Source organism: Tasmannia lanceolata, unplaced genomic scaffold (assembly GCF_043159265.1).
Source record: "Tasmannia lanceolata isolate RefF3 unplaced genomic scaffold, GAP_Taslan_0.1 ptg000007l, whole genome shotgun sequence".
NCBI lineage: Eukaryota > Viridiplantae > Streptophyta > Magnoliopsida > Canellales > Winteraceae > Tasmannia > Tasmannia lanceolata.
In genome coordinates, this window is record NW_027518684.1 from 12,462,973 (window position 1) to 12,490,118 (window position 27,146).

The 27,146-nt window shown below is 38.1% G+C and overlaps 4 protein-coding genes and 1 pseudogene across 5 annotated transcripts; all 5 read right to left on the minus strand.

Moving 5' to 3' along the window:
* Positions 1–1,269: 1,269 nt before the first annotated feature.
* On the minus strand, positions 1,270–3,740 carry LOC143880991 (citrate-binding protein-like). The gene is made up of 2 exons (XM_077383966.1): positions 3,428–3,740; positions 1,270–1,656 (listed from the first exon to the last, which is right to left on the minus strand). The coding sequence occupies exons 1-2, from the start codon at positions 3,701–3,703 to the stop codon at positions 1,270–1,272; spliced, it is 663 nt and encodes a 220-aa protein (XP_077240081.1). The 5' UTR covers positions 3,704–3,740.
* A 9,420-nt stretch (positions 3,741–13,160) lies between these two features.
* On the minus strand, positions 13,161–15,622 carry LOC143880992 (citrate-binding protein-like). Its single transcript, XM_077383967.1, has 2 exons — positions 15,230–15,622; positions 13,161–13,590 (listed from the first exon to the last, which is right to left on the minus strand). The coding sequence occupies exons 1-2, from the start codon at positions 15,497–15,499 to the stop codon at positions 13,201–13,203; spliced, it is 660 nt and encodes a 219-aa protein (XP_077240082.1). The 5' UTR covers positions 15,500–15,622; the 3' UTR covers positions 13,161–13,200.
* A 476-nt stretch (positions 15,623–16,098) lies between these two features.
* LOC143880993 (citrate-binding protein-like) lies at positions 16,099–20,301 on the minus strand (annotated as a pseudogene).
* On the minus strand, positions 16,858–18,132 carry LOC143881217 (protein LOW PHOTOSYNTHETIC EFFICIENCY 1, chloroplastic-like). Its single transcript, XM_077384212.1, has 2 exons — positions 18,027–18,132; positions 16,858–17,793 (listed from the first exon to the last, which is right to left on the minus strand). The coding sequence occupies exon 2, from the start codon at positions 17,677–17,679 to the stop codon at positions 16,858–16,860; it is 822 nt and encodes a 273-aa protein (XP_077240327.1). The 5' UTR covers positions 17,680–17,793; positions 18,027–18,132.
* Positions 20,302–21,353: 1,052 nt separating the features above from the next.
* On the minus strand, positions 21,354–27,012 carry LOC143881923 (protein SET DOMAIN GROUP 41-like). 2 transcript variants are annotated; one of them, XM_077385262.1, is made up of 5 exons: positions 26,219–27,012; positions 25,949–25,988; positions 25,749–25,849; positions 23,840–23,938; positions 21,354–22,426 (listed from the first exon to the last, which is right to left on the minus strand). In XM_077385262.1, the coding sequence occupies exons 1-5, from the start codon at positions 26,969–26,971 to the stop codon at positions 21,458–21,460; spliced, it is 1,962 nt and encodes a 653-aa protein (XP_077241377.1). In that variant the 5' UTR covers positions 26,972–27,012; the 3' UTR covers positions 21,354–21,457. The 2 variants fall into 2 exon arrangements, with proteins under 2 accessions (XP_077241377.1, XP_077241378.1); XM_077385263.1 differs by lacking the exon at positions 23,840–23,938 and having other exon boundaries at positions 26,219–27,011.
* Between the last annotated feature and the right edge of the window lie 134 nt (positions 27,013–27,146).

Genomic DNA, 27,146 nt, shown 5'->3' on the forward strand with positions numbered 1-27,146 from the left:
CCCATTTCAAAGAAAATTCACAAGCTTCATTTTGGTAACGACACTCATTTCTAAGCAATTAATCCTGAGCTTGATTTTTGGTAATTACACCCATTTCAAGAAGTTAAAACAAGTTCAAGCATTGGGGCTGGGTGTTACACCATATGCAAGGACAATCTATCCATAACTATCTATACATGGCTAAGTCCAAGTAATAATGGTTTGGACTAATGCTAAGTTCAAGTAATGGGTTAGCCTTGGTCAAGAGTATTAAACCTTCTCCTCACTCGCATGATGACTAATCACGCCAATAACTTGTCCTTGTGAAGATCTTCACGGCCTCCTTTTCAGCCATGAATTAAGGTTGGAGATGAAAGCTCGATCGTTCTTCCACGTTACTACACCGGGAATAAATCTGGGCCGTGGTCGTGGTCGTGGTCATGGTCGTGGTCGTGGTCGTGGTCGTGGCCATGGTGTTGAATGTGGGCCCACTATAAACAGAGGGCCAAACCGTTGACCAGATGTCACGAGGATGGGGCCCGTGCATTCTCGTGTAGTTGATTGGTCATCTTAAAATGACATGGCCAGACATTAAGCAACGTATATACAGTTTCAAACCTTGTTTGCTTCCTAAAAGTTTTGGATGTTTGAGTAAGTAATGGTCATAATTGTCGCTAAGTTGGGGTCACAGGCAAGATTGATTTTGGCTTAATTATAACTGCTCCCCTTGGCATTTCCTTCATGTCCATTTGCTTACTTCTCTCTATAAAAATAAAACGACAATCCCCCAATTATTTATATTCTATAGAATGGAAAGTTAAGAGCATGGTTTTAAAATTTAAGATTTTATAATCACCAAAAAAGTGCTTAAGTGTAGGGAAAGAGATTGGAATTTAGTGATTAAATTAAAATTAGAATTGCTCATGCATATAGACTAGCTAATAATGTAGTCGTGATGTTTCTAATAGTGTTAATATCTATTCTATCTAAAATCTATAGGAAATTTTATTTTCACACACTTGACACTTTTCTAGCATTTTCCACCTCCTTCCTTCTCACACCCTCTCACATAGTTGGGCCCTCGAATATTCCATGGAATAATTTTTCATGGTTGCCAATATGGCCTCAGTTAAAAGATGGGCCCTTAGAAAGATAACAATATAAATCCTTCATACCATTTAAAAAAAACACCATTTATTACACTTACAGGACAAAACCATACACAGTTGTAACCACCCCACAATACTTAAATTAAAAAAGTCACATTCATGGGTGCATCCCATTTATAAATTAATCACATTTTTTAAGTACCTTGATTCCCTTCCAACGAGATTCCATGTAGTAGGAATCGTCACCTTGTGCATAAACACCACACTTGAAGTAGTGAAATGTCCCCCCACTATCGTTGAACTCTAGTTTTAAGATTCCATTGATAAAAATTGAAACTTTTCCGGCCCCAACATCATGGATAACATTTAAGCGGAACCATTCATCATAGATATAAGGAACCAGAATCTCCCTCTTGTAGTACATGAGTTTACCATCATATACTCGTATCATCAGTGTTGTGTTGGCATTCTTTGCACGAAAGAGTTGCATGATACACACGCCTGATGTCCCATTCGGAACATAACCATATCCTTCGAATTGCCAAACGCCCGAAGAATAGTCATAGCCCTGCAGGGAGACCAATTAGTAGAATGAATGATAGAGGGATTCAAATTTTGCACGTAGTTAGAAGTTGTAACCCAGATTCGCGGATAATTGGGCAAGTTAAAAGATTTTTAAAAATGATTAGAAAGTCGTTTTGAAATTTTTGAAAAAAGAATGGATGTGTGTTTTATTTAACAGCATGTACGTTTGTGTATTACTTATTTCTCTAAGTGTATGTGTTTTCTGGATTAGGATGTGAGTACCATTTTCACTTGAGTGTTTATTCAAAAAATTTGAATTTCTCGTGAGCTTTACAACTAATATATAAGAAATCGGCAACTTATAAAGTTTTCAAATTCCTGGTTTTAAATTAATCTCATGAGATTTACAAATAATAAATAAGACATCGGCAACTTATCTAGTTTTTTAATTCCTGGTTCTAAATTATGAAAATTCACATTTTATCCAAGAAATAGGACAAATCCTAATTGTTGGGACCCGGGTAGAACTCGCCCTCAAAAGTTAGGTATTAAGGGGAGGGAACCCATTCCCTTATAAGCCCATCCACATCGTTACACTTTTTGGATGTGGGACTATTTTGCTTTCACATGGAACCCTCCAATAATCTCCCCTCCACGTGGAAGCACCATCGACAATCTCGCCCCTCCACGCAACAGGAACGTGGAAACTACAAGATCTTCCCCATGGGATTTTTCCGTCCTCGGAGGCATAACGGGGTTACCGAGATCTTCCCGGGAGTTACGACGCCTCAGCTCTGATACCATTTGTTAGGACCCGGGTAGAACTCACCCTCAAAAGCTAGCTTTTAGGGGCGAGTTCTACCCGGTTAAATTCCCTACAAGTGGTATCAGAGCCGGGCATGTGGTAACTCCGGTTTAGCCCCTGAGGATGGAAATATCCCTCGGGGAAGATCTCGGTAACCCCGGTATGCCTCCGCGAACGGAAAAATCCCTCGGGGAAGATCTCGTAGTTCCCACACTCCTGCCGCATGGAAGGGTGAGATTGTCCACATTGCTTCTGCGTGGAGGGGGAGATTATTAGGGTTCCACGCAAAAGCAAATAGTCCCACATTAGAAAAGTGATGGGGATGGGGCTGGGTTATAAGAGAAATGGGCACCTTCTCTCTAACAGCTAGCTTTTAGGGGCGAGTTCTACCCGGTTAAATTCCCTACATTAATTATCCAGAATTATTTTTTTATCCTTTTATGTACAATAATTAAAAGGGTAGTAAACATTATGTTTTTTTCTTTTGAAAATCGGCTGGTATCCATGTTCTTCCTATTTTAACCAACCAACATTGTGGTGAATATCTATGACAATACCTAATATGTAGCAGTAAACACGCAACGATATCACCTATTTAATTTTTCCATTTTGAATAATTGTTTTAGTGGATTGATATATGCACACAATTATTTCTCTAATTAAGAGACAACAAATTAAAGCACATAGGAGAATAGTTAAGTGTATGTGTTGGGTAGATTAGGATGTGAGCTCCCTTCTCACTTGAATGTTTATTCCATAATTCTGAATTTCTCATGAAATCTACAAGTAATATACGAGAAATCAAAAAAAGAGAGAAATCTTAATTATTCAGGATCATTTAAAGTTCAAAGGGGCCATTAGAAATCCGGAATTTTGTAATTATTCAGAAAATTTTGTAACTATGTTGATAGCTACAAAGTTTAATAACAACAAGCAAGTTTTCAAGTATACTTTACAATAAGTCAGTTGCAATCAATAAAGAAACTTAGGAGAGTCTGAGAATAAGTACACGTATACGAATCTCGCTGCGAGGCTTGGTGTTGCTGTTGCGAGAGAGCGACTGGTCGGTAGAGAAGACCCAAAACCAGTGGATTCCATCGATGAATCTATACCGTTGGTTTTCGAGCAAGTTCCAAGGTTTCTGGATCTGAAAGTTAGAACTGTTGAGTGGAAGGGAAACAAAACCTTCCGTTGGATCGGGCGGGGCCCAACCAATGGCTTTGCGGTCGATGCAAAGGAAAATAGTGAAGATTGAAACAGCTAAGAGAGAAGAACTCATCTCCATGTTCTTCAAGAAGAAAGGAGAAGATAGATGAAAATGGATATGGTATAAGGGGAGGAAAAGTGAAGGATAAAGTGGAAGAGAGGGGTTCAAGTTATTGAATTCTCCTTGTCAAGAAGTTCATGTTCTTCATTACAAACTGACAAAGAGAATAATCAGATTTTATTTTGGTAACCTAGTCAATTATTGGTGCAATTTGGTCCACCAAGGGCAAAAACTATAATTTTTTGTTCCCATCTTTAAAATTAGGACTTTCACCTCTCAGTTTGTCTTTCAAAAAAAAAAAAAAAACTATGTCGGTTTGTCTTATATGTGAAAAAAAATGTAATCAAATACAAGAAACGGTGGCAGTGGAAGTGTCTAAATTTTTGGGTAAGCTTTCGGAGCAATTGGTTGTTTCACAAACCCTAAAAGCTTACAGCTATGGAGAACTGGAGGATTTTTTTTAATAAATAATAGCTAGGCTTTGGATGGAGATTAATTATATAAGTTTGTAATGGCTGACAGAGAGAAAAGAATGAAACGGATTTCACCTCCTTTACTGCAGAATAACACCATTTATTTCATTATCACAAGAAGCCAAGTATATACAACACAGTACAAAGTTTCATATGCATGTTTTGATTTGTTTTCCCCTTCATCTCAATCACATTTTTTTAAGGACTTTGATTCGCTTCCAACCAGATTCCATGTAGTGGGAAGGTGTCCTTCGTGAATAAACACCACATTTGAAGTAATGAAAGGTCCCTCCATGATCATTTGCCTCTCATTTTTGAACCCCATTAATGAAAACCATAACTTTTCCGGCACCAACATCATGGATAACGTTTAAGCGAAACCATTGATCGTAGATATGAGGAACCAAGACCGAGCTCGGGTAATATGAAAGTGTACCATTATATACCACCATGGCAAGTGTTGTGGATTGGCCACTTGCACCAAAGAGTTGCATGATACACACGCCTGATGTCCCATTTGGAACATAACCATATCCTTCGAATTGCCATACGCCCGAAGAATAGTCATAGCCCTGGGAGACCAATTAGTAGAATGAATGATGGAGGGATTCAAATAAATTAGAAGTTGTAGCCCAGATTCGCGGATAATTTGGGAAGTTAACAGATTTTTGAAAATTATTACAAAGTGGTCTTGAAATTTTTCAAAAAATATGGATGTGTTTTTTATTTGACAACATGTGCATTCGTGTGTGTGTGTGTTCGCGCGCGCGTGCGTGCGTGTGTACTTATTTATCTAAGTGTATGTGTTTGCTGGATTAGGATGTAAGTTCCCTTTTCACTTGAGTGTTTATTCAATAAATTTGAATTTCTCATGAGAATTGCAAATAATATATAAGAAATCGGCAACTTATATAGTTTTCAAACTCCTGGTTTGAAATTAATCTCGTGAGATTTACAAATAATATATTAGAAATCGGCAACTTATATAGTTTTTGAATTCCTGGTTTTAAATTAAGAAAATTAACATTTTATCCAAAAAATAGGACAAATCCTAATTATTCAGGGTCATTTGGAATTCACAATTGATTTGTTATAATTATTTGTTTGTCCTTTTATGTACCGTAATTAAAATGGTAGTAAACATTATGTGTTTTAAAAAAAAAATATAAAAAATCGGCTGGTATCCATGTTCTTCCTATATTAGCCAACCAACATTTTTGTGAATATCTATGAAAATACCTAATATGTAGCAGTAAACATGCAATGATATCACCTATTTAATTTTTCCATTTTGAATAACTGTTTTAATGGATCCATATATGTACACAGTTATTTCTCTAATTAAGAGACAACAAATTAAAGCACATAGGAGAATAGTTAAGTGTATGTGTTGGGTAGATTAGGATGTGAGCTCCCTTTTCACTTGAATGTTTATTCCATAATTTTGAATTTCTCATGAAATCTACAAGTAATATATGAGAAATCAACAACTTATTTGGATAATTCCTGTTTTTTAACTAAGAAAAATCACATTTCATAAAAAAAAGAAGAGAGAAATCTTAATTATTCAGGATCATTTAAAGTTCAAAAGGGGCATTAGAAATCCAGAATTTTGTAATTATTCAAAAAAAATTGTAACTATGTTGATAGCTACAAAGTTTAATAACAACAAGCAAGTTTTTAAGTATACTTTACCATAAGTCAGTTGCAATTAATAAAAAAACTTAGGAGAGTCTAAGAATATGTACACGTATACGAATCTCTCTGCGAGGCTTGGTGTTGCTGTTGCGAGAGAGCGGCTTGTCCGTAGAGAAGACCCAAAACCAGTGGATTCCATCAATGAATCTATACCGTTGGTTTTCGGGCAAGTTCCAAGGTTTATGGATGTGAAAGTTAGAACTGTTGAGTGGAAGGGAAACAAAACCATCCGTCGGATCGGACGGGGCCCAACCAATGGCTTTGTGGTAGATGCAAAGGAAAATAGTGAAGATTGAAAGAGCTAAGAAAGAAGAACCCATCTCCTTGTTCTTCAAGAAGAAAGGAGAAGAAAGATGAAAATGGATATGGTATAAGGGGAGGAAAAGTGAAAGATAAAAGTGGAAGAGAGGGGTTCAAATTAGTGAATTCTCCTTGTCAAGAAGTTCATGTTCTTCATTTACAAACCGACAAAGAGAATGATCAAATTTTATTTTGGTAACCTAGTCAATTATTGGTGCAATTTGGTCCACGAAGGCAAATAACTATAATTTTTTGTTCCACTCTTTAAGATTAAGACTTTCACCCATAGTTGCCAGAAACTCCTTCGGGCGGGTGCGGGTGGGAAACCCGTTTCCCCTAAAATGTGTTTCTCGCGGTTGGGAAACTCGTTTCCCCTAAAATGAGGGAAACACGTTTCAGAAACATTTCCAAAATAATACAAAATTGGAGAAATATTTCTGAAACACATGGGAAACATATGGAAAACTTATGTAAATAATGTGTAAATGCGTAATAAACGTATGCAACACTCGTAGAAAACGCATATGAAACGTGTAGGAAACATGTGTGGAACTTACGAAAATCATTTTGGAAAAAACGCATCATTTCCTAAGACGTTTCTCGTACGATTTTCTATTGTTTCTCGTTTCTCGTTTCCCCTGTATTTTTTTCATGCGTTTCCCGTTTCCGTTTCACATTTCGTTTCCCGTTTCCGTTTCACGTTTCGTTTCCTGTTTCCGTTTCCCACCCTGGTAACGATGCTTTCACCTATGTCATTTTGTCTTTCAAAAAAAAAAAAAAAAAAAAAACTATGTCAGTTTGTCTTATATGTGAAAAAAAAATGTAATAAAAAACAAGAAACAGTGGAGAACTGGCGGATCTTATATATATATATATATATATAGGGTGTCGATGTGAGCCTGATGGAGATTAATTATATAAGTTTGTAATGGCTGACAGATAGAAAAGATTGAAACGAATTTCACCTCCTTTTTTGCAAAACAACACCATTTATTTCATTAACAGGTTAAGCCACAAGAAGCCAAGTATATACAACACAGTACAAAGTTTCATATGCATGTTTTGATTAGTTTTCCCCTTCATCACAATGACATTTTTTAAGGACATTGATTCCCTTCCATTCCAACCACATTCCATGTAGTGGGAAGGTGTCCTTCGTGAATAAACACCATATTTGAAGTAATGAAAGGTCCCTCCATGATCATTTGCCTCTAATTTTTGAACCCCATTAATGAAAACCATAACTTTTCCGGCACCAACATCATGGATAACGTTTAAGCGAAACCATTGATCGTAGATATGAGAAACCTCCGAGCTCAGGTAATATGAAAGTGTACCATTATATACCGCCATGGCAAGTGTTGTGGCTTGGCCACTTGCACCAAAGAGTTGCATTATACACACGCCAGACATCCCTTTGGGCGTATACCCGTGCCCTTCAAATTGCCACACTCCCGAAGAATAATCATAGCCCTATACCAAACAAATTATCAAAGAATATGAAAGTAAAAATGATTAAATAACACCAACACTTGCTTTGTTTTAGATTATGACAACCGATCGTGGAGTCCCCAACCAATTATTGGACTCAAATTTAGTGCAATTTTTGGTCGAATAACCAGTTGGGGACTCCACAATCGGTTGTCATAATCTAAAACAAATAGGGTCTAAGCTTTCGGATAATTTTTTGTTTCACATGGTTTCAGAGCACTGCCTCACAGTGGGTCTGCGTTCAAAACCCACCAACTCCTTGATATTAAAAGATTCACATGTACGGCAAACCCAAAAAAAAGAGGAGCCACACATGAGAGGAAGTTTTTTTTTTTTTTTTTTTTTTTTTTATTATGGGTAAGCTGGGGTTTAACGGGTACACCTACCGATTTATTAGATATATAAAAGGATGTTACAATAAGATCACAAAACCAACCCTAACTCGGAACATGCGAGAGGGGGAACCAAGGATCTTCATATATGAGCGTCAAGCACTAAGCCTAAGAGAACAAAATGATCAATGCGAGGAAGTATTGAAGTATATGAGTGTAAAGCTACTTCCTCTCTCTCACATGAGAGGAAGTATTGAAGTATAAATAATTAAATAATACAACTCTATATATCAGCTTAAGCTTTTGGAGTAATTGGTTGTTTCACAAAGATAAACAATGGGAGAAAAAATCTCTTGTTAATATCTTATATTTTAGGTGCTAAGAATACAAATAATTGGGTAGATGGCATTCAGAAAAACTACCAAAGACATCCATTTCTCCGTATTCCACAGAGAGAATGGTCAGATTTTATTTTGGTAACCTAGTCAATTATTGGTGCAATTTGGTCCACCAAGGCAAAGAACTATAATTTTTTGTTCCCCTTCCCTCTCTTTTTTTATTTATTTATGGACAGGTAGATGTATCTGATGTTATCTTCCTACTTTAATTCACACACGCTACTATGTCTCTCTCTCTCTCTCTCTCTCTCTCTCTCTCTCTCTCTCTCTCTCTCTCTCAGGTTCTTGTGGTGTTCACTGGAAACTAAAATTCACATAGGTGGACGATTCAGTTAAAAATACCAATTAATTAAGGAATTTGTGCTTCTTTTTTTTTACCTGGGCAGAGGGGAAATTGAAAAACAAGTAAATTTTAACTGGAATAAAAGTGACTGAATTTAGTTTGATATATAGGCTCTATTGCTATTGGGACTACCTTGATTTGATAATGAGATAGACTTGCCTTGTCTTTTCCTTTTTAATCGGCTGCCGTGAGCTTTTTGGGAATTTAAAGCCTTTGACAGCTCGTTAAATAATAAAAGACATGGTGAGTTTTATTTTAAATGATAAAAGCAAGGTGAGTTCGTCTTTTGAGTGTGCTGCGTGGGGGGCGGGGAGTAGGCAATTTTGCGGCTGGCTTTTGCATGAGAGAACAGCCACATGGGCTCACTTTTCAACAGATTTTGTCTTTTTCGTTTAATTCATCTTTAGGGTAGTTCGCGCCCTTACCAAAACATGTTGGTGTGGATATCACATAAATGTATGTATGTAACTTGTTGGGATACTGACTCAACTGTTAATTCATTTTCTAATTAGCGTTAACATATAATTCCTTAAATGCTTCCTACCCATAAGGGCCATAATCAGAAAAGTGGTTTAAAAAGTGCAAAGTGCCATTATCGAAACAAGGAGTGTGTGGATATCATTTATCTTTTATGGAGAAATACCTCAATAGGGATCAACCTCGTATTACAATGAGGCACACCCACTTGTGATTGATTTACAATGCCCATCTCATATTGACCCATATGGGGTCTCTAAAATGCATTGGATTTTTGTTGAATGTGGATCGTTGATTATCTCTAGTTTTTTACTATCCACATCCGACGATCAAAAACACATTTCCATGGTTTGGTGTGGAAAATTTAAATAACTTGAAGAATCTCTATTACTTTTATAAATCAATAATAAGAAAAGAATTGACGTACATAATAACTACCACTACCAGATTGAATTTGATAGGCAGAGTTGTAAATAAATTCTCCTCGAGGCATGCGTGATTTTTTTTAAAATTAATATTCTACTAATCTTGAGATATGATTCTATTTGTCTTTCGAAAAAAAACTATGTCAGTTTGTCTTTCAAAAAAAAAAACTATGTGAAAAAAAATGTAATAAAAAACAAGAAACGGTGGCAGTGGAAGTGTCTAAATTTTAGGTTACAACATTGGCCACTTGCACCGGCCAAAGAGTTGCATTATACACACGCCAGACGTCCCATTGGGCACGTACCCGTGCCCTTCGAATTGCCACACTCCCGAAGAATATTCATAGCCCTATAGCAAAGAAATTATCAAAGAATATGAAAGTTAAAATGATTAAATAACACCAACACTTGCAGCTTAAGTGTCTGTTTGTTTTAGATTATGACAACTGCTTGTGGACACCCAACTGATTGCTGGACTAAATTTTTGGAGTAATTGGTTGTTTCACATGGTATCAGAGCACTGCCTCACGGCATGTTTGGGTTCAAAACCCACTAACTCGTTGATAGTAAAAGATTCACATGTACGGCAAACCCAAAAAAGAGGAGCCACACATGAGAGGAAGTATTGAAGGATAAATGATTAAATAATACCAGTCTATATATCAGCTTAAGCTTTTGTAGTAATTGGTTGTTTCACAAAGATAAACAATGGGAGAAAAAATCGCTAGTTCAATCTTATATTTTAGGTGCTAATAATACAAAAACAAAATAATTGGGTAGATGGCATTCGGAAAAACTACCAAAGACATCCATTTCTCCCTATTCCACATTTAAAGCGGTAAAAAATATGTTTTTTTAAGGGATGTGGAGTAGCTTATGGAGATTCTCATTCTCCCATTTCCGCAGTTTCGTCCGCTCTAAAAGAGAGAAAATGATAAGCGCTGTGAAATGGGCCATTAATCATTCCTTGTTAAGATTTTATATCCTTTTGAATATGGTGATCATGAAAATTATTATAATTAAACTCTCCTTGGATCATTTTGGCGACCTTGTCTAAGGCTTCTTTATACTAACATCCACAAGTTATATTTATCGACTGTAGTTAGTGCGATATCATTTCCAGAAAATCATTTGTCATTAGAGGATCCTAACCATTTTGTGACAACGGATTACAAACGGATGATGGAATAATAAAAAAATTTGTTATTTGTTGCGCGGGAGATGATATTTTCACTCCCCCTGCATTACACATGTGCTCCCTTTATAACGTGATTTGACGTAAAAAATTGTCAATCATCGCCCTTGTTGGGCCCATATCAAATAATTACAACAATCTCGTCGATGTTACTTTTGCGTGGGTCGCCCTTGAATGTGGGCCCATTATAAGCATAGGGCCAAACTGTTGACCAGATGTCACACGGATGGGCCCCACGCATTCGCGTGTAGTTGATTGGTCATTTTAAAATGACATGGCCAGACATTATCCCAACATATATACAGTTTCAAGCCTTGTTTGCTTCCTACAAATTTTTGGATGTTTTGAGTAAATAAAGGTCGTAATTGTCGCTAAGTTGGGGTACCGGGCAAGATTGATTTTGGCTTATAACTGCTCCCCTTGGCAAAATTTTCAGAGGCCCACCATTTTTCCATCCTTTCTTCCATATTCGGATCCTGGAGCCATGCAATCTCAAATCGAAAAGGTGGGGGGCCCCAAGATTCTAACCTCGGATCCAGGAGAATAGGACAGTGATCTGAAACCGAATGAACCAGGGATTTTTGTATCACCTCAGGAGTCAAGCACATCCGCAGCGGACATACAAGGAAGCGGTCAATCCTACTATGACTCTCCCCTCTATTCCACGTGAACTGAGCCCCAGATAACGGAAGATCGATTAACTCATGCTTAGAAATGAAATCAGCGAACAAGACCATATTTCTATTAGACCTCGTGCAAGCCACCCTTTCACACGCAAATCTAATTTCATTAAAGTCTCCACCTAAACACCAAGGATGGGACCATCGTGCCCTAATCCCATCTAACTCCCCCCATAACAACATTTTCTCCACCCTTTGAGAAGGCCCATAGACCCCAGAGAAAACAACCCTCACCGTGTCTTCCACCCTTTCCAAAACAACAGACAAGGAGAACCTACCCTTCCATTCCTCGACCACATTCCAATAAGACTCCTCCCAAGCAACCAAAATCCCCCCAGAAAGGCCAATTGAACCCACAAAAGAAAAGCTCCACTGACCTGTGAGACCAATACTCTGAACAATAACCTTATCAATAACCTCTAATTTGGTTTCTTGTAGACATACAAGACTCGGTTTACATCTTTTAACCATTTCCTTCACTTGAGCTCTCTTCGCCAAAGAACCCAATCCATTTACATTCCATGATAACGTCTTCATAAGGAAACAATTTTCACGTATTTTCTCCCCTTTCTCCCTGAACTCCTTTGAATATTGTCTTTGGCGAGCCGGACAAAGGAGCGGTTCTTCCATTGGTCGCTTTGAAAGGAACAGAACGCAGCACATTTTGGCATTTTGAATATTGATAGAAGGTTGATGGATCAGACCATTGTTGAGGGAGATTCGTTAAATGTGATTCGTTGGCTGAAAGGTGGGGTGGCTCCTCTGTGGAGATTTCTTTCCATTTTTGATGAGATTGAGGACTTAACTGCGGGGTCCGCTATCGGCTTTCAACATGTTAGAAGATCGGCAAATGAGAAGGCGGATACGCATGCGCTCCCTTTATAACGTGATTTGACGTAAAAAAGTGTCAATCATCGCCCTTGTTGGGCCCATATCAAATAATTACAACAATCTCGTCAATGTTACTTTTGCGTGGGTCGCCCTTGAATATGGGCCCATTATAAACATAGGGCCAAACTGTTGACCAGATGTCACACGGATGGGCCCCACGCATTCGCGTGTAGTTGATTGGTCATTTTAAAATGACATGGCCAGACATTATCCAACGTATATACAGTTTCAAGCCTTGTTTGCTTCCTAAAAAATTTTGGATGTTTTGAGTAAATAAAGGACGTAATTGTCGCTTCGTTGGGGTACCGGGCAAGATTGATTTTGGCTTATAACTGCTCCCCTTGGCATTTTCCTTCGTTAGCATTTGTTTAATTACTTCTCTCTATCAAAACAAAACCACAATCCCACAATTATCTATATTCTATAGAATGGAAAGTTAAGAGTATGGTTTTAAAATTTAAGATTTTATAATCAATAAAAAAGTGCATAAGACTAGCTAATAGGGAAAGAGATTATAATTAATTTAGTGATTAAATTAAAATTAGAATTGCTCATGCATATAGACTAGCATTTTCCACCTCCTTCCTTCTCACACCCTCTCACATAGTTGGGCCCTCGATTATTCCGTGGAATAACTTTTCATGGTTGCCAACATGGCCTCAATTAAAAGATGGGCCCTTAGAAAGATAACAATATAAATCCTTCTTACCATTGAAAAAAAACACCATATATTACACTTATAGGGCAAGATCATACACATTTGTAACCACCCCACAATACTTAAAAAAGTCACACTCATGGGTGCATCCCATTTATAAATCACATTTTTTAAGTACCTTGATTCCCTTCCAACGAGACTCCATGTAGTAGGAATCGTTATCTTGTGCATAAACACCACACTTGAAGTAGTGAAATGCCCCCCCACGATCATTCACCTCTAGTTTTAAGACTCCATTGATAAAAACCGAAACATTTCCGGCCCCAACATCATGGATAACATTTAAGCGGAACCATTCATCATAGATATAAGGAACCAGGACCTCCCTCCTGTAGTACATGAGTTTACCATCATATACTCGCATCATCAGTGTTGTGTTGGCATTCTTTGCACCAAAGAGTTGCATGATACACACGCCTGAAGTCCCATTCGGAACATAACCATATCCTTGGAATTGCCATACGCCTGAAGAATAGTCATAGCCCTGGGAGACCAGTTAGTAGAATTAATGATGGAGGGATTCAAATATTGCAAGGATAGCCCAGATTCGCGGATAAATTGGCAAGTTAACAGATTTTTAAAAATGATTAGAAAGTGGTCTTGAAGTTTTTGAAAAAATATGGGTGTGTTTTTTATTTGACAACATGTGCATTTGTGTGTGTGCGCGCTCGCGCGCTTATTTATCTAAGTGTATGTGTGCTGGATTAGCATGTGAGTTCCCTTTTCACTCGAGTGTTTATTCAATAAATTTGAATTTCTCGTGAGATTTACAAATAATATATAAGAAATCGGCAACTTATATAGTTGTTTAATATTCCTGGTTTTAAATTAAGAAAGTTCCCATTTTATCCAAAAAATAGAACAAATCCTAATTATTCAAGGTCATTTGGAATTCACAATTGATTTGTTATAATTATTTTTTTATCCTTTTATGTACAGTAATTAAATCGTAGTAAACATTAATTTTACTTTATTTTATTTTTTTGAAAATCGGCTGGTATCCATGTTCTTCCTTTATTAACCAACCAACATTGTGGTGAATATCTATGACTAGGGGTGCAAGTTTGGCCCTGTCCGCCCTGACCCGCCCTAAGCCCGAACAGGGTCAGGGCTGGATTTTCCAACCCTGAGGGCGGGTCATGGTTCATTTTTTTAGACCCTGACTCAGGTCGGGTCGGGTTCTGGGTTAATGCCTCGGGTACCCTGACCCGGCCCGACATTAAGTTTTATGTTTTCTATTATCTTGGATTGATGTTTCTTTAGATTATTATTAGTAATTGTCTCTGTTGCCCGTCATGTTGTTGAATTCATATTGTCTTATTTTGTTCCCTTTCTCTGTTTATTTATCATTTTGTTCTATATGATAAGTGGTTGCTTTATTTTTGGCACTCTTAACAGGTACTTGCACTAAGGTCAATTAGGGCCGGCCCGGCTCGGCCCAGCCCAATCAGGGCCCATCAGAGTGGGCCAGGGCCAGCACTGAGCCCTGTAGGGCGGGCAATGGGTTGAGGTTTTTTGGCTCTGACTCAGGGTCAGGGCCGAGATAATGGGTTCCAGGGTTGGGCTAGGGTTTTGAAAAACCCGACCCTGTTGCAGCCCTATCTATGACAATACCTAATATGCAGCAGTAAACATGCAATGATATCACCCATTTAATTTTTCCATTTTGAATAATTGTTTTGATGGATCGTTATATATGTACACAGTTATTTCTGTAATTAAGAGACAACAAATTAAAGCAAATAGGAGAATATTTAAGTGTATATGTTGGGTAGATCAGGATGTGAGCTCCCTTTTCACTTGAATGTTTATTCCATAATTTTGAATTTCTCATGAAATCTACAAGTAATATATGAGAAATCAACAACTTATTTGGAAAATTCCTGTTTTTTAACTAAGAAAAATCACATTTCATACAAAAAAAGAGAGAAATCTTAATTATTCAGGATCATTTAAAGTTCAAAAAGGGCATTAGAAATCCCGAATTTTGTAATTATTCAGAAACTTTTGTAACTATGTTGATAGCTGCAAAATGTAATACCAACAAGCGAGTTTTCAAGTATACTTTACCATAAGTCAGTTGCAATTAATGAAGAAACTTAGAAGAGTCTGAGAAAATGTACACGAATACGAATCTCGCTGCGAGGGTTGGTGTTGCTGTTGCGAGAGAGTGGCTTGTCAGTAGAGAAGACCCAAAACCAGTGGATTCCATCAATGAATCTATACCGTTGGTTTTCGGGCAAGTTCCAAGGTTTATGGATGTGAAAGTTAGAACTGTTGAGTGGAAGGGAAACAAAACCTTCCGTCGGATCAGACGGGGCCGAACCAATGGCTTTGTGGTAGATGCAAAGGAAAATAGTGAAGATTGAAACAGCTAAGAGAGAAGAACCCATCTCTCCTTGCTCTTCAAGAAGAGAGGAGAAGATAGATGAAAATGGATATGGTATAAGGGGAGGAAAAGTGAAGGATAAAAGTGGAAGAGAGGGGTTCAATTAGTGAATTCTCCTTGTCAAGAAGTTCATGTTCCTCATTTCTTAACTGACAGAGAGAATGGTCAGATTTTATTTTGGTAACCTAGTCAATTATTGGTGCAATTTGGTCCACCAAGGCAAAGAACTATAATTTTTTGTTCACGTCTTTAAAATTAAGACTTTCACCTCTCACTTTGTCTTTCAAAAAGAAAAAAAAAAACTATGTCAGTTTGTCTCATATGTGAAAAAAAATGTAATCAAATACAAGAAACGGTGGCAGTGGAAGTCCCTAAATTTTTGGGTAAGCTTTCGGAGCAATTGGTTGTTTCACATACCCTAAAAGCTTATAGCTATGGAGAACTGGAGGATCTATATACTAGGCTGTCGATGTGAGCTTGATGGAGATTAATTATATAAGTTTGTAATGGCTGACAGAGAGAAAAGAATGAAACGAATTTCACAAATATCTCCTTTACTACAAAACAACACCATTTATTTCATTAACCACAAGAAGCCAAGTATAACACAGAACAAACTTTCATATGCATGTTTTGATTTGTTCCCCTCATCTCTATCACATTTTTTTAAGGACTTTGATTCCCTTCCAACGGGATTCCATGTAGTGGGAAGGCGTCCTTTGTGAATAAACACCACATTTGAAGTAATGAGAGGTCCCCCATGATCATTCGCCTCTAATTTTAGAACACCATTAATGAAAACCCTAACTTTTCCGGCACCAACATCATGGATGACGTTTAAGCGGAACCATTGATCGTAGATATGAGGAACCAAGACCGAGCTCAGGTAATATGAAAGTGTACCATGGCAAGTGTTGTGGCTTGGTCACTTGCACGAAAGAGTTGCATGATACACACTCCAGACGTCCCTTTGGGCACGTACCCGTGCCCTTCGAATTGCCACACTCCGGAAGAATAATCATAGCCCTATTACAAACAAATTATCAAAGAATTTTGAAGTAAAAATGATTAAATAACACCAAGTCTTGCAGCTTAAGGGCCTGTTTGTTTAAGATTATGACAACCGATTGTGGAGTCCCCAGCTGATTATTTGACACAAATTTAGTGCAATTTTCGGTCCAATAATTAGTTGGGGAATCCACAATCGGTTGTCATAATCTAAAACAAACAGGGCCTAAGCTTTTGGAGTAATTGGTTGTTTCACATAGTATCAGAGCACTGCCTCACGGCAGGTCTGGGTTCAAAACCGCCAACTTCTTGATATTAAAAGATTCACATGTACAGCAAACCCAAAAGAGATTCTCATTTGGACTCCCAATCTTCATCCATATCTTTTCCAATCTCCCCCTTCCTATACTTATCTCTTGTTTCAACAAAGAATCCAAGTGCACCTTCTCCGTCCTCAAGCGTTCGATATGCCAGCAAAGCCGTTGAGAAGGTCACAGACGATGGCATTAGACCCATTCTCCGAATTTCATCCATAACATCGAGAGCCTTATTTGGTTGGCCTTGTTCAATATAAATTGACATCAAAGTATTGTAAGTTACAACATTCGGAACGATCCCTTGCTCTCTCATATCTTCCATGACTTTATCAACTTTCCCATATTGTTCTGATTGTTTGACTGCACCTAAAAGACTATTGTAGATAAAAAGGTTTGGGCCAATAGAACCATCAGTATCCTTACTCTTCCTCTTAAGCCATTCAACAAGAGCAATCGCGGGGTCCAGTCTCTTGTCTATGCCAAAACCTCTAATAACGGATGAATAGACCGGAAAAGGTAGTTCTTTCATGTCCTTAAGAAGCTCTTCTACATCATCAGCAGTTTTAGCAGATTGTAAACTCAATGCCAATGCGCGAACATCGACCCTCGCCCCTTTATCCTTATCTAATTTACTCTCATCATTCAGAACTTTTCCTTCTAATACTACTACTTTTTCCACTTCATTTTCTTTCTTAATAATTGAACCACTATTTACTTCATTTAGATTAGCATAGCCTACTTTCATAAATCCATCATCAATTGTTTCTTTCTCTGATGCCCAAACAAAAGCAATAGGTAGCCCTAAAGAAATTCTCTTTTGCCCACAAGCAGGTATAAAGTTTGTGTGACAAACCAACATTTTGAATTGACATTAGAACTACTAAGGTCTCTTGACTGGCAAGAACCAAATGAAAAATGGGAAGTAAAGGGGCAACTAAATCCCAATCTTTTTTTCCTCCTCCTTTCTTTCGAACTATAGAAAGAAGAATTATGATCAGAATCCAAATGGGGGACAGCTAGAAAGTCCCATTTTAAAGACCAGATGCTCAAAGATTGCATTATGGGTGTAATTTATGTGCCAAAGCAAAAACCCACAATCAGAAATCCCATTCAAGAAAAAGAATTTCTACAGCATAACAGAGAACAATTACCCAATTTCAAGTTACAGATTTTAGAATTTTGAATGATACAAAAAGGGATTCGTACCTTGAAGATTGGGAGGAGCTGAGGAGGTTCGAATGTTATTGTCCTTACAAAATGGAGTGTATTTCCAAAGTGGGTACATGAGATTGAAGGATTTTCTTTCTCTTTCCTTTACGTTGCTTTTCTCACAGCCACTCGATGCCAATGGAACGGTGACCTTTGGTCTGCACGAGATATTCAGACCAAAAGATAATATTTTCAACCCCGCCCCCCTGCAGTACGCATTCGCCCCAACTTTAACTCTTTTTGACGTCAAAACAGCTTAAAAGTGGGTTTTGGAGTAATCGGTTGTTTCGCAGAGATAAACAATAGGAGAAAAACAATTTCTAGTTAATATCTTATATTTTAGGTGGAAAGAAAACAAAAAGGAAATAATTGCGTAGATGGCATTCGGCAAACCATTTCTCCCTATTCCACATTTAAAGCAGTAAAAAATATGTTTTTTTTTAAATAAAAAAAAGGGATGCTGAGTTGCTTATGGAGATTCTCATTCTCCCATTTCCGCAGTTTCGTCCGCTTTAAAAGAGAGAAAATGAGAAGCCTTGTGAAATGGGCCTTTAATCAGTCCTTGCTAGGATTTTTATATCCTTTTGAATATGGTGATCATGAAAATTATTATAATTAAGCTCTAGGATCATCTTGGCGACCTTGTCTAAGGCTTGTTTATGGTAACATAAACAAGTTATATTTATAAGCTGTTGTTAGTGCGATAATAATTATGGTAACATGTATATACAACTTATCTACATAACCATTCAAAAGAAAAGAAAAGAAAAAAAATAACTTATCGACATAAAGCTATTTAAAACTAGAGAATGCTAAAATGAAGAGCACCCATGAAAAACCAGCTACAAAGGCGCTCACATTGAACAATGTCATCAAAGGACATTTATAAAGGCACAGAAGAATTTAAAATTAAAATAATAATAAATGTGCATTGGTGAGATTAGGGGTGGACATGGTTCGGTTCAAACCAGGGAACCAAACCGAACCGGCACATTCGGTTCGGTTCGGTTCGGTTCTAGATCTATATGGTTAGGTTCCGGTTCGAAATTCTGGAACCGGTGTAAATTCGGTTCGGTTCTGGGTTTGGGATCCCGAAACCGAGAACCGACCCTCACCTTAAAACCCAATGCCTCCATTTGATAAAATCACCCCACCCCCTTTTAATTCACCCCTCTTTAATGTGTTGCTTTGTAGTTCATATAGAATATTTGCATTGCCCAAATTTGTGCCTGATTATCCCAAATTTGTGCCGGTTAGTGTTTGTAGTTCATATATAAACAAGACTGAACCGAACCGATTATTAACACGATTAGGCAAAATATCTACATTTGGTGAAGGTTGGGTAAACCACATTTAAAGCAGTATAAAATATGTTTTTTTCTTAAAAGAAAAAGGGATTTATAAAGGCACAGAAGAATTTATGATTTGGACAATGTCATCAAAAGACAATTATAAAGGCACAGAAGAATTTAAAATTAAAATAATAATAAATGTGCATTGGTGAGATGGTCCAATGGGGTTACCCTTGTAGCCGGGTTTTTTTTTTTCAATGGTAACCTTTAGTTTAGCATTCCTCTTATAAATATTATTTGCAAATAAGACCACACGCATATAAGATTAGAGATTGTTTTAACTCCTTTTTTGCAAGATCGCCCTTCAGTTTAGCATTCCTCTTATAACTGTTATTTGTAAATAAGACCACATGCATATATGATTTGATATTGTTTCATCGTGACTTCACCCAAAAAACAGTGATGGGTGACGTACTAGTCGACTTAGTCTCGATCATGTGAAACAATTGAAACAAAAACAAAAGTAGAGATGCAGAGTTTTAGAGATGGTTTACATGTATGCGGATCTCAGTTCGTGGTCCGGTCTTGCTTGTGGGTGTGTGAGGCTTATCGGTAGAGTAAACCCAGAGCCTGTGGACTCCATGGATGAAGCTATATCGCTTATTTTCCGGCACGTCGTAATGTCTTTGGATGACAGAGTTAGAGGCATTGAGAGGAAGAGAGATGAACCCGTCCGTAGGATCTCCACTGACCCCACCTTTGGCTCTTTGGATGCCAAGGTGGAGCAGGACTATATAGAAAAGAGCTAAAACAAAGCCAGAAGAACCCATTTCTTCTTCTAATTCTTCTTCTCCTCCTCCTTTAAGAGAATATATAGAACGCAAATAGGATCAAATAGCTACAAGAATTATAATAGTCAAGTGGGGAAAAAATTGAAAATCTCTAGAGAAGGACAATCCACACTGGCTCTAGCAAGACGATCCTCCTAGCCTTCGTCGACTGCTGGAATATAATGGAACCAAACCGGTTAGCCTTACAAGATTGTCGTGTCAATATAAGTTTGTCTAATCTAATCTATCCTCTTTTGTCAAACAAAGTAGGCCAAGTTCTGCATAAACATAATTTATACTTCACAGACACAAACAACTACATGGTCACGTCCTACGCCACCCACCCAATATTTTAGTGAAATGTACATGAACTATAATTTATGTATTTAAGTAGATATAAATCTAAAAAGAAAAAAAAAAAAAAAAAAAAAACCTTCGATGCATCCAAAACTCGATTACCTTGTGGGTTGAGGGCCCTTGTTCAACACCTCAACTATATTTTGATAATCGGACTCAAACCTTGTTTTTACACTTCTCGAATCGGCTGCTGAGAGATTTTTGGGAATTGTAATAGCCTTTGACAACTGGTTAAAACATGTAAAACAAAGTGAGTTTGTCCCATTATCAAAACATGGTGGCACCAATATTAGTAACCTGTATATACATAGGGATTTGGCCCGGAATTTTGTGGAAAGCCATTTCGCATCTCGCTTTTGCAGGGAGAACAGCCACACATGATCACTTTTTAGCAGATTCTGTCTTATTCATTCAATGCGTGTGAGGTGGCTGTTTCCTCCGGCAAAAGTAAACCACTAAATGGCTTTCTGTGAAATTGCCTAGCAAATCTCATTTACATATATATTGATAAACTGAAGAGCAACATAGCACTTTGATGGTGTGGATCCATTGGGAGCACCCTTGCGGCTGGTTTTTGCAAGGAAGCCCTTCAGTTTAGCATTCCTCATATTCAATCAGATGTGCGAAAAGCCACTTCTGATTAGTTGAAGGAGGAATGTTAATCACAGATGCAGATTCATAAAAAAGAGTTTCAAGCATTATCTTTATTTTCTTTCAGAAAAGCAACCAAATTCTAGCAGCATCTAAGCTTAAACAATTTTGCATGAGATGTTGAGGGTGAGAAACAATTCTATATACATTAGATCCAGAAGAGGGTCCTTTTTTTTAATGGCAATAAGGGGCACTTTTGAATGTTAGACTTACCTTCTTTTTTCAGATTCTTCTTGGAAAATTCTCCAATCACTTCTTCAATTTTCGTAAGTGAAAATTAGATACAGAATGCTTCTGTTTAACAGATATTTTCAACATTTTCTGACAGAGAAGAGCCCTCCCCACCATAGAGAAGGTTTCTAACATGGCCAATCAAGTAGCAGTGAGGGCCATAGCACACACTTGTTAGATATCCTCCATAGAGCAAGCAATGAAGAGCAAATAGAACAAGGCCCTTCCAAATGGTTTCTTCTTCAATGTATGCAACTCCTTCACATTCACAACCACCAATAAGAGCCTGTGCTTCATGCCTCGCTGTCATTCCCAGCCAGCTGAAATCCAATGGGTCATTAATATCCTTCAAGTAAGGTAGGCCATGAACCAAGAAAGGCCAGACCTTCGGCGAAATCCTTGAGATGCAAGCAAGAAAGCCTTTACACACCACATCAAACCCATCACGCAAAACAAAACCAAGTTCCAACTCTGTTAATAGCAAGCACTTTCCACTTCTCTGAGTGAGCAGAGAAGAAAGGTTAAACCCAGAACTCTTTTTAATGATTGAGCTCCATTTCGAGCTTTTAACAAGTCCCATTAAGGATTCCCCGGCACTTATCCAAAAATGTGCGGCTGGTGCAATTAAAGAAGAGTCAGACGAAAATAAGTGGTGGGTCGCACCTGCGAGCAACAAGGAGTATGCTGCACCAGCCCTGCTCAACTCAAAAGCTTCCAACTGATTGTCTTTATCAGAATCAGAATCAAGTGCGCGGATCCTATAGGCGGATGCTAGTGTCATGTAAGAATTGAGAGAGAGATGGTGCAACGGGTGCAATTTGAAATTTGATGGTGATGGTTCCAATGGCTGAGATTGTTCAGTTTTGGAACTTTCAATAAGCATCTTTTCAAGCATTTCACAGCAAGATTCAGGATTCCCAGATGACATGTACTCAGTAATAGCTTGGTCTAGGCAATCAGTTAGCTCTCTATATGCCTCCTCTACGCATAAGCTGTGATCTAAATCCAAGCAAGTAGAGTGGTTGGCAGCATTTTGCTGAAAATTGATACACCAAAAGTATATTAGATCCCATTCTCGAGTTGGAAGGTAAACAACTCGAGCATGTCTAGTATGTATGATCGAAGTGTTAAAACATTATTTGCAGATATGGTCAGAGCATAATGCTGCTAGAAGATATCTGCTGCCTCAGAATCAGAACAAAAATCCACATTTTATGGAGCCACTTCTCATTTTTCATGAAATAAAAATTAAAAAAAAAACTAAGTCAAAGTAGGTGTTAAAATCAAAACAATATAAGGTTTTGCATTGGAGGTTGGACGGGAGTCCGGGACACTAGAGAAGATATACATGGTGTCCTCTTCAAGAAGGATAGAAGGATTTAACTCAACATCACAAGCTATTGGCAGTACAGTTGCGAGCTTCAGCACTACCACAGTCCGTTAATGAACGAAGAAATATTAAAATGTTCCCAAAAGATATAGACGAACTTCTTAAACATAAAACAAAAAAAAATAATGTACATTTACGATCACTCCCTCCCAATGCAAGAAAAGATGGTTCAATTTGGTTTCTCCAATAAAGGGCATGATGGAGAAACACTTGGAGGTTCCACATCATTGTTGCATCACACATCTGTTGCTTGTTCTGGTAACCGTGGCATTAACAAGGAGAGACTAGACTAGAACAAATATAATATACAATATAGCACCACAAAACAAACTCGAGAATGAACCATTCCAAAAAAAAAAAAAACTAGGGAATGACAGAGCATGGCATGATAAAATCCTCTGTAAGGGGCAGTAGGGCTTGCACCACTAGGTTAATATTGCATTCTACTAGATGGGTGGAGCCTTTACCAATAACCTAAAGCCACGAACAATTATGCTTCCTGCAACCTGCACTTAATTTGCAACTTTGTGCATCTAAGAAAGGCATCCCCAGAATTTCAAACAAAAACATTCTTCCTAATTTGTTGCCATAAATTATTGGGTGAGGCCCTAAAAATGAATGGACTAGCTAGCTAGGGAGCTAAGGTTCTAGTACTTCCTGCAAGAGTTGCAGAAAGTATGCCTAGAATGTGGAGTTTCTTGGCGGTATTTAATTATTTATAAAAAAATTTCTGTAGCAATTTAAACAATTACTCCTGCTGAGATATATTTATGTACAGAAGCAATTTTTAACTTCAGGAAACCAAAGCTATGATACATCTAAAAAAAAAGCCTGCCACTCAAAACAGCATGAACAGCATTCGTCATGATACAATGAGAGTAAAGGTACAAAAAAATAAAAAAATCAACTCAAGTATTAAATTAAGCCAAAGAAATGACAGGTAATAAGATTTTTTTTCATCTTATGACAGGTAATAAGATTATAAGCTAACACAGTGCTTATGAAGGAAAACAAAACACAAAAAAACAGATCACGCATTTATTATGTTTCATTTCTTACTTGTAAAATACGATCCACATATGTTAGTGGTGACGAATTACATCTGTCACAGCAGCAAACGAATCGATATTTTTCCCACAATTCTGATTGCCTTAACATCTGTAAATATAAATAGGAACTCACAAAAGATAAGCAATCATGAAATAAACTGAAGTAAAACTAATGATGCTACTGAAAATGTAGCAGGATATCTTACCGAACAACATCAATGGTCATGCTAGAGTGTACATCTACAAAGATCGAAAAACCTTTCTAAGAGATTTTTTTTCTTGAAATGGTAATCAGATTTTATTGAAGAAAGAAAAAGAAAATAGCAATACAAAAATTATACGGTGGGGGCAGAGATTTCCCCTCAAATAACCCCTCTGATCTCTAATCATCCCATCTTTACCGGACAGACACAGGTTTCCAACAGAAGCATAATCAAAATTCAGCTTGGGAATGTTGGAACCAGAGGGTTTCCATCTCACTTTCATTTTGCCTTTTAACACTATAAAAATTATCACCAACCATTTCCGATATAGATCTTGAACCGAACATCCCTTGAACCCCTCCCTCGTTATGGCCCACTAAAAATAGTACTTTTGATTCCACTAAATACCTTACTATTAGTGGATCTCTTGTTATAAAAAATTCTTCAGTTTCTATCCGCCAAATCATCCAAATGACCACAAAGGATTAATTGACCAAAGAATATGGCCTTTCGCACTCAATTGCCTAGTCCACAGGCAATCCAAGAGGTCCATATCATATTGAAGGAAAACCCAATGAAACCGAAACTCATGCCACTCAATACTCACAAACTCAATTTGAATGAATAGGTGGTTGGAAAACTCTTCTTCCTTCAATCAAAGGTCACACAGGTTTCCCAATTCGAAACTCCTCTTTAATAGATATAGAGTGCCAATCTTTTGGTGCACAACTGTCCAACAAAATCTTTGGACCTTGGGCAGCACACAAGACTTTCAAATTTTCATCCATCTAAAAGACGGATGCTCCCTTTTCACCAAAACATGGAAACCGACCAGATTAAGAAAATCCCATTAGGATATGATCTCCAAATCTACAAATCAAAAATAGCAGAAAAGATGACAGAAAAAGAGAACAAGCGAGTAGATCCACATCGTTGTTGGCTAACAGCCAAACATGTCGAAACTCAATCGAGTGTCCCTCCGATACACCCAAGATCTACTCAAAAGCATTTGTAAACCTCTAATGGTAATTATTGTCACCTCTGATCAACTTGATAACATTGAGGGAATCTCCCTCAGTGATAATATGACACAATTGATCGTGCTCCAACAGCCTAACTCCATGAAGTAGCTCCTGAACCTCTTATCACACCTAGAGGTCCTGGATATATACAAATTGTCTCTCTTTGGGCATTTTTTAACAAATTGCCAATCCCCGTCCGACCTAGGTTACCAAGACGAGAGCCATCAAAGTTCAATTTCAGTGTCGACGCATGTATTTTGCAACTAGTGGCCTACATGATAGTCCTAGTTGGGTGTTGCATGTGTATAAATCTGAGTCAACACTCAACCCACTATTTTTGTTAGCTTCTTCAAATGTCTACCCAATCTAACATGCTATACACATCAGCTGTGTTGCCCCTGAAATAAGACTTCCATTAAGTTTGTGGTAAGATAATGAACAAACTCCCAAGAACAATATTTCAAGAGGAAGATGGGTAGCAAGGACTAACAAAATATGCAAGTCTTATTGAAAAAAATCAAGAGTTACCATATAAGTCCAGATTAACTACTTATAGAAGTAAAAGAAAAACTAATTACAAACTCCTAGCATCTATATGTACCCATATCCTAGTGCATCAAATTCAAAATTCTACAAACTACCAGACTGTAATCATATTGTATTGCATAAAGATAGGTAAGAAATGGCAATGTACCTTAGGATGCAACAAGTCAGCGTATGCAACACACACCTCTTCCCCTTTCTTAATCGACTTTATACTTCGTATCATGACTTTCGGCCCATATTTACATGATCCTGCCTTAGATCGATAAAAAGACAAAAAAAAAAAAAAAAACTTGGGTATCAAAAGAAGAACCCAAAACAATCCAAATCAAGAAAAAAATAGAATATCACCATTAGTTAATTTGTCTTCATCACCATTCCAAGCCTTGAACTGCAACAGACATAGAATTAAAAAACACTCACTAGATGCGCGCACACACACAAAAAACAAAAGGGGGCGCGGGGGGGGGGGGGGGGGGGGCGGATTGAGATTTTTAGTCCCTTGTTTTGATAATTACACCTTCAAAAGATTTGTATGTACGGGGGTGCAGCTATCAAACAAGGGGGTGTAAATATCACATTCCGAAGAACAAAAAAACGTAAATCCCAAAACCTACTTACCGTACCCTCTTCTCCGCAAGGGGTAACACGAAAACCCGGTTCGAGAGAACCCGGTTCACCAATAAACCCGGTCAAGGAGAACCGGTAAGAAGCATTAGGCGAGCAACTATGATTAAACCAAGAGAAACCCGGCCCGTAAACCGCTACCCCAATCGTGCGCCCTTCGCTAACCTGCACCTCAACGGCGTTCGTTAGCACGAGGCACAAGACCATTTCATCCGTCGCACTCTCTCCCACAACATTTCCAAACCGTCCGTCGCGCATTCTTCTCGCCAAACACATTATTCTCCCTCCCTCCCTAATTCTCCCCGGTATATCGAATTTCTCGCGATTACTCATCAACCCGCCGATTCTCCCCGAGACGAGAAACTCGGGAGAGAGAAACCCTAGTTTCTGGAAGCAGAGGAAAAGGCGGAGGGCGAGACGGAGTTGGGATAATTCGGAAGGCCACGTGGAGGTATCGGATTGGAGGAAGAGGTGGCACTCACCGCTGGACACGTGGAGGTCAGCGTCAGCGTGACGGCAGTGGTGGGAGCAGTAGAGGAGTGAAGAATTGCAGTGGGAATTGCAAGGGATAGGGACGGGATTGTGGGAATTGTTAGGTTTAGGTTTGGGGATTTTGGGATTGAGAGGGTGAAAGCAAGAGGAGCAATGGGAATGGAGGGAGGAATCGGAAAGGGTGAAGGCGAGTGGTAAAATTGGGGGTGTGATATCTTGGCCTATTTCGATCTCCTCTGGAGCTCTCATCTCCATTTCTTTTTTATTCTGTTTTTCGGAATTGATGGAGGATTCTTTTATCGTTGTTTGGTTAAAAGGTGGGGGTACGAATGAGATTGTGCCCAATATCTGATAGGAATGTGCCACGAAGAAGTATATTGTGCCCTAGGAGAAAAAACAAGCTATAGTCTAAGGACAACTATTTTTTCAG